General features: G+C 36.3%; 1 protein-coding gene across 1 annotated transcript; it reads left to right on the forward strand.

Moving 5' to 3' along the window:
• Positions 1 to 1661: 1661 nt before the first annotated feature.
• Positions 1662 to 11346, forward strand: il21r.2 (interleukin 21 receptor, tandem duplicate 2). Its single transcript, XM_074684208.1, has 8 exons — positions 1662 to 1731; positions 4366 to 4486; positions 4594 to 4757; positions 5426 to 5577; positions 7205 to 7376; positions 7823 to 7919; positions 8040 to 8124; positions 10804 to 11346. Exons 1-8 carry the CDS (start codon positions 1662 to 1664, stop codon positions 11344 to 11346), a joined length of 1404 nt encoding a protein of 467 aa, XP_074540309.1.
• The last annotated feature ends 539 nt before the right edge of the window (positions 11347 to 11885 follow it).

The raw sequence follows: 11885 nt of genomic DNA on the forward strand, positions 1-11885 counted from the left end.
CAACAGACAGACTTCAACTTGAAAGTCTGATGGTGGTTTCCCTGTTCTCAAGTTCTTCAACAATAGACTTTCTTATCTCTAGATCCTGTGCCTGTTATACACGCCCAAACCTAAAGTTAGACTTCAATCTAAAAGATAAAAAAAAAAGTGTTGTAGTGCTACTGTGTGCAGAGCTATGAGTTTCTACATGTCAAATTTTGTAAGTTCTATGAATTTATTTCTTATATTAAACTTATCCTGTGGCTGTGTTATTAAATTCATTAAGAAACATATTTTTGTATTTTGGACCTTTTCTTCATTACTGCCTGGTGTCTGTGTTAAGCACATTTAAGGGTATATTATTGACTCCTGTTTCTTGTTTAATTCCTGTTTAACTCAGATCTGACAGCCATAATTTATTTTTTTTTTTTGCTTGATTTTGAAATTCCTCATGCGACCTATTATAATATATGCTTTTGCTCAGAGCCATTTGAATAAATACATAGTCCATTTGCTCAACAGACTCTATTGATTAAAACCCTTATGTTCATAACAACGTGTACTGAAAGACTGAGCTTAGAGTCACTTTTGAAACTTGTAAAATTGAACTTTAGATGCTCCATGATCCTTATTGAGTTCAGAAAGATGACTGCTCTTCTGAGCTTCTCCTTCGAAATAATGCAAAGAGTCAATATTAAACAAAATAGAAAAATCTGACAAGTTGAAACATAATTTTATAAACCTATTGTCATAATTTTATGACTGTTCTTAAAATCCATCTTTCCCCCTCTTAAGTGACTGTGATACTTATGATGTGTGTACATAGCACTTCTGGTCATAGGACAATCCTACAGATAGTGCTGAAAGTGCTGTGTTGGGTCATGGGTTACCTTTTCAGCAGCTCTTTGAGTTTCCACTTGAGGCTGGCTGCAGAAACATTGGAAACCACATACACACCAAGACAAAGACACACCAAGACATTTTCAAATACAGTCTATGACCTCTTTAGTTCTGGATAACATTTGTTGCCTGTGTTTGTTCCATGTTACAGAGGATAAAACAGTGTGAGTGCTCCCTGATGAAGTAACCACCAGGCTCATAAACAGAGTGAGAAAACACGCAGGTATTAAAGAAATAACTAATTCATTATCGATTAATAAATGGCCTCCATTCTTAACACATGAACTGCGTGGTTTGAGTGGGGTACCAGAGATGGAACAATCACCCCACTCTGCATTTCACAGTCAGTGGTTTTATGCTGAGCTGGCACTTTGATCAAAGACAGGAACATTTGCCCCAAACCAAAGAAAATAAAAAAAAGACAGAGGAGAGAAAAGAAAAAAAAAAACCCTGACGTGAAAAATGGTCCAACTTCCTGTGATGCAAGAAGTGATAAGTTAAACCTCAGCTCAGTCTCTCATTCACTGTCTGAGACATCAACAGCAGCAGGACAGCCCCTGAGGTGAGAGCAAATTTCCATCCATTACACACTTCTCATGACTGATGGTGTTTTTAATCCACTGTAAGGTTAAATAACACAGAAAGTCTGTTCAAATCAAAGGATTTTGTCACAGAAAGTCTGTGACTGTCAATGGAAAGTACATGATCTTCTTTGTGATGATAATGGGGAAATCTCCTTCATTCACAGTGACCCACAGTGCGGCACTTGTACCCATGGAGTCATGACGCCTCAGCAGCTCCTCTTCTTGTGGTGCGTCTACAGCAGCCTCACGGTGACCTGCAGCTTTGAAGGTACTGAACTGTGTCTGAGGTTAGCGCTTTAACAAGGCAGCGTTTGCTTTAGGCCATCTAATCATGTCCTGTGCTCGAAAGCGTGTAAGCAGATTCAAGGTCAAAAGTTTCTCTTATTAACCACAGAAAAATGTTGAACAATAGAAATGTCATTAACATGTGGGCTCATTTTATTATCAGTCATCTGTGACGGGAAACTATGAAACTCGCAGCTTCCTATTATCAAAGGGCAATCTCTGTGAGTGTTTCTAAAATAAAATTAAAGATATAGAGTTATTATTGTTTGAATATACAAAGAAATCCAGTATGGAGTCCAGTTAAACAAGCTAACACTAAAAGCTACAATAAGAAACATAAAACCACAAGATGCAGGAGTCTAAATTGATTCATAATGTTTGTATAAACTTATTCTGTGTGCTCAGCAATTTCTTTGATTTTTTTTATGTGTGTTTGAGCATGTGCAGAAGGTCACTTTTGGATGGGTAGTGATGCTTTCAAAAACCCCGCCCCCTTCCTGAAGGTGCTTATAGCAATACCAACACCTGGGCTTTGGTATCGGCAGATTCTGGTACTGATTGGATCCAATACCAGTGTTAATTTGACATTCTCTATTCTTCAATCTGAGAATGAGACTGGTGATTTTTTTTTTTTGACAGCTTCAGCCTTTCCAAACTTCGATAAACATATATTTTAGGTGACTGTATAATTTTTTTTATGGGACTATAAATATGTCATTGTGGGGTGAGTAAATCTCTAACACTAACAGGAATTACAGTTTAACCGTGAAACTGTAAGGAGTAAAAGTTGCACATATTGCAAGTTGTTGAAAGTTGCACAAACCTACCATTGTTGATGAACATAGAAGACCAAAGAACTGTGTTGAAAAGATCTGTTAAGTGGATCAGTCTTTTTTTTTTTTCAGCAATATCCGAGCTTAATTTTTATTTATTTATTGAAGTTATTTTAGGGCTTTTATGTGTTAGATCAGATAGAAGAGGACAGTCAATAGTATTATATAAATGCAGGAAATAGGCTGCAGGCTGGATTCCTACCAATGCTATGATCCCATGGACCCAGATTGCAAGGCCATCTGCACCACAGATCATACCTTTGGTATAAAAATAAAACCCAATACTAGGATGACATCCCTGTTCTTTTTGTATACTGTATCCAGTCATTTTTTTATTTTAAATGATTTTAAGAGAGACAAATTAAACCAATGTAGGAGCTAAAAGCATTAAAAGATAAGATGGCCAGGAATGAAGCAGCATCTTTGTTAAAAAAAAAAAAAAAAAAAAAAAAAAGAGTAGCAGCAGCAAATTTACAGTGTAAAAACCAGGTCTGTTAGCTTCAGGCTAATGGCTCACATCTACTCCACCTCTTTGCTTGTTGTTAGGTTGTCTGAAAGTTAGGTTTAGTCAGCAATATCAATATTACACCATTGTTTGAGCCTTCAAAACCCCTCTTTAGAAACCAGTGGGTAACATCACAAAATATCTGTAATTTACATTTTTTTACTGCAGGCCAAAGTCTTGTCTGCGAAACTAGTAGTTTTATTTATTCAACTCACCTGCTATAGATATTTGTATTGATCTCTGAATTTATTAAAGCAATTCAAGACCAATTTTCATAAAAAATGAGTCTGTAATAGCCCTGGTGGAGAGTTGGGATGGCACTTTATTTATTTTTTTAATTATTATTCTTTCATTATTGTATTAATTAATTTATTTATTCTTTTATCCATTTATTTATTTTTGATTATTATTCTTTTATTAGTGTATTAATTAATTTATTTATTATTTTATCCATTTATTTAATTATCTTTTTATAAGAGCCTAATCTTTGAGTTTTTACTTTTTTTCTGGCAAAACTTTTTATTTTTGTTTTTCTAAATGTATTTATTTATCTATTTATTCATTAACTTATTTATTCTTTTATCTATTGATTTAATTATCTATTTATAGTTGCTCAATCTTAAGGTTTGATTTCTTTCTGGCAAAACTTTTTTTGGGGGGGAATTTTTTTTTTTTGTATTTTGTATTTTTTATATATATTTTTTGTCTGTGTAACTCCAACACATGCATGTTTTGATCTTGTAATCTGTAACTGTGAGGGGTTTTTATGTTGTGTTGAGTCTGGTGAAATCAGTTGTATCTCCTGGGATCAGGACTTCTTTTCCCATGAGCACAGTTGCCCACACAGAGGTGTGGCTGTTTCCATGCACATTTTTAAGGGTACTAATAAAATCCCCACTACATTTAGAAAAAAAAAATCCCCCCTTTGTTAAGAATTAGCTAAGAATTTAGAGTGGGAAGTCCCCCTTCTTTTGAAGAATGAAATTTGAGTCCTGGTGTTGCTTTTTTTTTTTTTTTTAAGTATTTTTTTAAACAAAGAAAATTTTATCCTACTTCCTTTAAACATCCAAACAACCACTGAGTGTATTTCTATGCTGTGAGAAATATGATAAAGAGCTGTTTGGCATCCACAGCAGATTCAAACTCGTAAAATAATCAAAAAGAAACAAAAAATATTGCCCAACTATTCACAGATGCTATTACTTTCGAATCTTTTGCAGTTTATTTCCTTTGTACCAAAGTATTCATGCTAACAATATTTTCTGCTTTCTTTTCTTAGTTGATGAATATTCCTGCGTCACTTCTTACTGGAGCTATGTGACGTGTGTCCTGAGCATCACTGCAGATCTCATGCAGCAAACCAACAGCAGCTACAACCTGGAATTCGTTGATACGTATGTGTCAGGAGACTTTTTCCTGAACTGAAACTATGAAAACTATGAAAACATTTTATTTCACCGGCAGAAACATAACTGAATTTTCTGTTATTGTTTTTTAGTCTCTTCAGTGACCAAATTACCTGTCCACTTGTGTTGATCGATGACAGCTACAGGGGTGTCTGCAATGTCACTGACTCTGAAAGTCTTACAGTAGGGGATGAGTTTGACATAAATCTTTGCAGAGGGACTGACTGCCGTACGTTAGTGGAGGAGTTTAAGCCGTCAGAGGAAAGTAAGTGCAAAATTCATCAGGATTAATGCATATGTAAAGGATGTATAGTGAAGGAGCAGGCGGGTGTGCAAACTAGAATGCCAAAGTGAAGTGTGATCAGGTTGTCCCTGTCAAAGCTTATCCTGCTAATACTTATTTTCGAGTTTTGTTGGGTTTTGACCAATCAGAATTAAGTATTCGTAACAATAATGTATGAGTAGCTCATGTATGTGTGTGGATGCTCGTGTGTTCCTGCATCAGAGTTAGATCTCTGCCCAGTCTGAGAAATACAAATAATAAAGTTTAACAAAAAAAATGCAGAAAAAAACAATGTAATTTACTGATCACTCATCTTCTATTTGGGGAAATTTGTAAATACATAAAGCAACTATGAATAATTAAAACTGAATTTCAAAAATGTTTTAAGTTTACAACAGATGTGAGAAGAAAAAAAACAGAGATCTGCAAAGCTCTCCCATGATACTCTATTTCTCCCACTGCTTTGCATCAATGCACACAGATATGTCTGTTTAACACAGCCGTCATATTTGCAACCACATTTTAAGACAGTGAGAAATTTCTGAAGTCAACTATCTCAAAGAGATACTGATCAGCAAACTTTACATCATCTTATCAGAAAGTTTTCTCACATGTGCCAGTAATGATGACTTTCCGTTTGCTCTGATCAGTTCAGCTCACGCCTCCGTATGATGTCAAGGTCGAACAAAGTCCAAAGACTTTTAACGTCAGCTGGACAAGTGGGTACGAAGATCATCCCTATATTCATGATGACCTTGACTTTGAGCTCTTAGTCCAAACATCTGAAAGCACTGAGAACAAGGTAAGCTGCACTCTCACAAATGTTTACACAATGATGAAAAATACTGATAGGACAATATAACGCGATACTGATAGTTTTGTCAAAATAAAAATTCATATTTTGGGTAAGTTGAAGTACAGTACGCCTTCCGCACCTCCACTCCAGTAGATGGCGCCAAACAGCTTCTTCGCTGTATGTTGCCCATAAACTGTATAATAAATTTAATCTCAAAGTATATTCAAAATATTTTATTCCCAAACTTGATGATGTGGGTGTTGATGCCATAAATATCAATGCTTGTCTATTCTTGGGTCAGTTAGTTCAAAATCATTTACGCCCAGTTTCACAGACAAGGCTTGAATTAAGCCAGGAGTAGGCCTAAGTCCTACTAGTAAAGCTGGGTCATTTAAGTAGCTTGCATGAGCATAGCTTACGTTTGTTTTAGTTAGTCCCAGATTGTGAAGTCCTGGAGTAAGCTTCAGCTAACTCCTGCCTTAATATAAGCCTTGTCTGTGAAACTGGGCCTCCATGTTTTTGAGTTTAAGGTCCCATATTATGCTCCTTCTCAGCAGTTTAATATAGATCATTGATGTCTTCATGAAATGGTAGTAACATGTTTTGGTCCCAAAAGCCAATAAATCAAGCACAGCAGCATTGTTTCCAGGCTCTCATAGCCCCTCTGTTCAGAACGCTCGGATTTAGTGGGCGTGGCCTTCATATGTAAATGAGCCACCGCTGATACCGCCCCGCTCTTCACGTCACTGAGAGCGGCGCCATGAGCTCTAAGTGCACAATGTTTAGAAAACAGCGAAGCTCGTTTACCGTAACATTACAGGCTAAAACAACAGGCTAACTGCAGCTAAAGTTAGCATCCTGAAGCTAACACAGAGACAGAGGGGACACTGAGGAACTGAGGATTCAGGACGAGTCTATTCACTAGCCCTCTGATGTACTGTCCAAAGTTGTAAAAGCAGTCAGCTGTGAAGTGACTAGCACACACATGAACATTTTTACTGAGTGTAGCTGGAACATTTCCTTGATAAATGAACTCTCGCCACTTTGTGTTGTCTTCTTCTGAGATGGGAAGCTTATGCATGGAACTATGTGGCTGTTTCAGCCAAAAACAGCCAAAGTCACCTCCCCGCATCTGGAGAGATTTCTGCTCCAGTGGACCAATCAGGTCAGACTTGCTCCTGATTGGTCAAAAAAGGGACTCACTGACGTCGGCAAACCCCGGAAATTCCAAACAGCTCGTTTTAAGTCAGGATTTTACATCCACAAGCACTACTAAGTACAGGTTTTGTCATTAAATATCATATTTTGTGGGCTGGGAGGAAAGCCAAAGATCCACAAATTTCATTAAAAGACTAAATAAAGTGATTTTTGCATAATATGGGACCTTTAAGCTTATCATTCTGTTTGTAACATTGCATCTGACTTTCTTTATTTCAAAAACAATAAACCAGAGAAGTTGTTTCCTATCAAAAAGTTAACTGTGTAGATGTTGCAATCTATCACAACACTGGGATATCATATTATCGTATTGTGACCCAACTATTGAGATATGTATCGTATCCTGAGGTTCTTGCCAATACTCACTTCTAAAATTAAGATCTGACTATTTATGTTTCTTTCACTCTTTCTGCAGACTCTTCACGTGCCCTCACAGAATTTAACACTGATTGAAAGATCAGAACTTAAACCTGGCGCGGCATACTGCTTTAAAGTGAGATCCAAAGTGAAAAGTGATATGCCGGACTACAAAAGCATTTGGAGTCAATGGAGCCCGTCAGCATGCCTGAAAACTCAAGTAGAACAAGGTAAACTATCAAACAAGTAATTTCTTAAAGCTCCTGTGAGGAACTTTCTGTGTTTGTTGATTTATTTGCCGCCAGTTGATAAACTTAATGCTAAACCCGTTGAGAACTTTCACTGAGGACAAATATAAAAAGTGTTTTTTTACTTTAGCATACTTCTTGGTTTCATGCATCGATTATTACAAGGAGCTTTAAGTACACATAGAGTCAATGATGTTTTAAACTTCCTGTTGTAACCTTTGTGTAACATCTGCTGATGTTTATTTCATGCTTGACTTGAGTCCCACAGATCTGAAGTAAACCACTTCCTGTCATAACTACCTCTTTTGTAGAATATACTTATCTGAACAGTCAAACAGATCATTCATGAGCATCAGACAACTAATGGACTTACTGTCAGCACCACACTATGACTCAGTGCTTCTTTATTATTCTGTGAACTTTCTCAGAACAAGATGATTTACTACTCATTTTGATAAAGTCTGTGGGGCCTGCATGTGTGGCTGTTGGAGTCCTGCTGCTTGTGCTCAACAGTCCAACTGCAAGGTAATCCATGAGTGCTTTGATACTCTGATTAAAGTTGGCATCATAATGATTATAACGACTGCATGCCTTAAAAACAAGATGTGATGTTGTGACTATTGTGAATATTTGTTTGCATGACAGAATGAAGATAAAAACTCTGTCACACACACCGTCACCAGCCCCTTTCTTCAAACCTCTTTATCAGCAACACGACGGCAATCTGCAGGTGAGCCGTAAACACGATGTCATTCTGTCAGAGCTCAGCAAATGTTTTAATCATGGCACTGACATTAATGATGTTCTAACTTATGTTTACATTTACATTCTCTATCAAGTGCACAAACAAAACACAAGTATTGCTGGTAACAACTCACTAAACTACATTTGGACTGTGCATAGGCTACTTGTATAAAGCTAAAGCACATTCTGCAGAAACTCAACAACTTTTACAGCTGATGTCTTTAAATTAATGTGTTAGTCTGAATATGAAAAACTATCCTGATAAAATCCAGATCCTGATCCTGCCTTAAAAACAATCTTGACATGCTTTCCCCTTATCGCTTTTCCCCTATTGGAGAACAATTTCCTTGGTCAGAAGCAGAGTTTGCTGATATTAACAGAGGTGTGGACTCGAGTCATATGACTTAGACTCGAGTCAGACTCAAGTCACAATTTTGATGACTTTGGACTCGACTTGACAATATCATCAAAGACTTGCAACTCGACTTGGACTTTGACATCGGTGACTCGGGACTTGACTCTGACTTTAGCGTGATGACTTGAAATACTTGAAATTTTCAGTAAGACTGAAACTTTGACACATAACTTGAGGTTAAGGACTGGTAATAACACCTTAAACCTAATGTTAACTAGTCCAACATCTTCACTTACACACACTAACCTTATATATCCACTTACACACCCTGCATATAAACACACTCAGCACACACACACATTAGATGAGTTAAAATGAATTATCACATCACAAAATGGCCACACTTTCAAAAGTTCATTTGTTCTTGCAGCGCTGAGCACTCATTGTTTTCTGAATGCTATGTCAGCATCTTTTTTTATGTCATCCAGTTCTGTAATGCTGGTCACATTTTATCTGAAAATAAAGCACCTTAAAATACATTAATCGTACTGGTCAAATTTGATAGATTATTTGTTAAAATTACATATTATTTGGTAAAAAAGAAAAAGTGCTTATGACTTGAAAGGACTCGAAAATTTTAAGCCTATGACTTTAGACTTGACTTGACTTGTCTTCTCTTTACTTGAGACACGACTTGGACTTGCACGTCTTTACTTGAGACTTGACTCAAGACTTGGGTTTAAGGACTTGAGACTTACTTGAGACTTGCAAAACAATGACTTCCTCCCACCTCTGGATATTAATGCAGCACATAACACTGCAGAAAACTGACCACTTATAATCTGGTATCAAGAAACACCTGAGGGACAGATAAGGTTTGATTTTTCATTTCTTTCGTTTTATTTGAACAGAACATAGCCAAAAGTAAAAAGACAGAATAAAACAAAACAAAAACACAAACAACAACCAAGAAACCAAATAAAATCATCATTTGCATGTTCAAAAAGAGTGAGAGGAAGTTGAATAATTTAATTTATGCACTTCCAAAAATTAAAACAATACTAAAACTGATAACTGCTTAAGAAAAATACGCCAAATACTAATTACATAAAGCAAATTTTTGATAAAGAAAAGACTCAATAAATTAGACAAGTACAAAACTGTACCACCATTTTGCAACTTTTATACCTCCATATCCTTTTATCCACTAAAAATCATGTTTGTATATTTTCTTGAACTGCTCTATGTTTGGACATTGTTTTATTTCATCATTCAGACAGTCCCAAAGTTTTACTCCATGAACCGATACACAAAAGCATTTTCTTTTGGTTCTTACTCTCACACTTTTAAAATTAAACTACCCCTTTAAATTATATTTTTCCTCTGTCGGACTAAACCTGACCTGAATATTTGCTGGTACTTGATTATATCTTGCTTTGAACATGATTTATGCTGCTTGATATTCTATTTGATGAGTTAATTTTAAAAGTTTAGACTGGAGGAACAATGAATGTGTGTGATCCCTATAACCTACTCTGTTAATGACTCAAACTTTTTTTTTCTTTTGTATTATAAATACAGATTGTTGTGAGGTCTTAAAGTATTACTGTTTAGCTTAGCATACGACAGCTGAAAGTATTTTATCTGCACTCTCCTCTTTTAATTTAATTTAATTATTCATTTTTAATGTTTTATGGTATGATTTTATGCAATGATTTTATTTTGCCTATTGTGATTTTATTTTATTTTATTTTAGCTGTAAGGCGCTTTGAATTGCCTCATGTATGAATTGTGGTCTACAAATAAACTTGCCTTGCCTTTCCCCAAATCTCATCACAGTAGATTAGATATGGTAAAACAAGGAAACTGTACAGAATATGAAGTTTTGAAACTTAACTGTAATATTTTATGTGAGTTTTTCAACTCAGATTTTCATCAATAATTACACCAAGAAATTTGGTTTCTGTTACCCTCTCAATGTCCACCCCATCAATTTTAACCTTTGTTAGCATCATTTTACTGCCATTCCTGAATCACATTATTTTTGTTTTTTCTCAGATTTAGTGATAGCTTATTCATATTTTAAGGGTCTATATGATAGTAGAGGGATATTTTACCACACTTAGTGACCTATTCTTAACATAAATCAATAAAAGAAAAAGTTAAAATTTATAGAAATAACAGAAATGAGTTTAGACATGGGAAGGCAACTGTTATTGTCAAAGTTGGAAATAATGTGTTCAATAAACAAAAAAAAATGCAGTGTAACTTTATTACATCTAATGCGTATCAATGCTGCTGATTTTGCAGGACTGGCTTTCACCCAAAGGGAAACTTCTGCAAACCTACAAACCTGAGGAGATCCTGACAACTGATGCAGTGATTGTTGTGCCAAAACCCCCAATCACAAACGACCCAGAGGAGAACCAAGATCAACAAAACCAGTCGGTTACACAATTCCTGTTCACTCAGTGTCCAACCTCCTACGTCGGCCTACCTGGGATCCATGAGCCTTCTCCACCTGTCACTGCAGTCAGTCCAGGAAACATGTCTTACACTCGGCTGCCTTGCTCAGTCTGGGGGATCAACATTGGAGAGGTAGAGGTCGTCTCCACTCCAGTGAAAGATGTTTTGCACACCAGCTGTGCAGACTCTGGCTGCAGCAGTGAGGACCTGACCCAGAGCCCGGGGTGCAGTTTACCAAACACTCCCGTTGAGGACAGCCTGCCAAAATGTTTCTGTACTGATTACTGCATCCTCAACAAAACTGCAGAGGGATTTGCTCCTGTTTTAGTCTCTAAAGGAGGCAGCCTTGGTGCCACAGCAGAGCTCCAGCGAGAGGATGAAACCTAAAACCTCCCACAGATCATTATAAATTTTAAAGCAGTCGCTGGATGTTGTAGGATGTGATGCTTCCACGCTCACGTACTGTTTGCTTTATGTTGCATCATTTAAATAGAGCTTCTCAATTAGCAAACACATATATTAAAGGCATTGGAGATACCTCATGATCTGTCTGTTAATGAAGCAAACAAAGCAGCAGAGCTCATATGTAGATAAGGGTTAAACTTTATGGATTTATTAGGCTTTACACGATGACATTTGAATGTGCCAGATTATCATTTCTTTCTTTGTTTTTGCTCTTTTATTGTAAAGCAGACTTATTTTTTATTATCTTTTAAGCATGAGAAGGTAAACAAGCAGCTGTGAAAGTTTTCTTTGGCTCAGGGAAAATGCTTTTTTGCTTTATGCTTGACTGTCATAAATACTTGAAATGTTTAGTTCTTTGACATTGCTGTGATTAAGACTACTTCATCATACTAAATCATCAACCTGACAACACACAATAATAAAGAGAACCTCAATTTAAATGTCTCTGTTAATTAATCCAC

This window comes from Halichoeres trimaculatus, unplaced genomic scaffold (genome assembly GCF_033239565.1).
Source record: "Halichoeres trimaculatus isolate MK-OKI-2021-1 unplaced genomic scaffold, fHalTri1.1 fHalTri1_scaffold_12, whole genome shotgun sequence".
Lineage (NCBI taxonomy): Eukaryota > Metazoa > Chordata > Actinopteri > Labriformes > Labridae > Halichoeres > Halichoeres trimaculatus.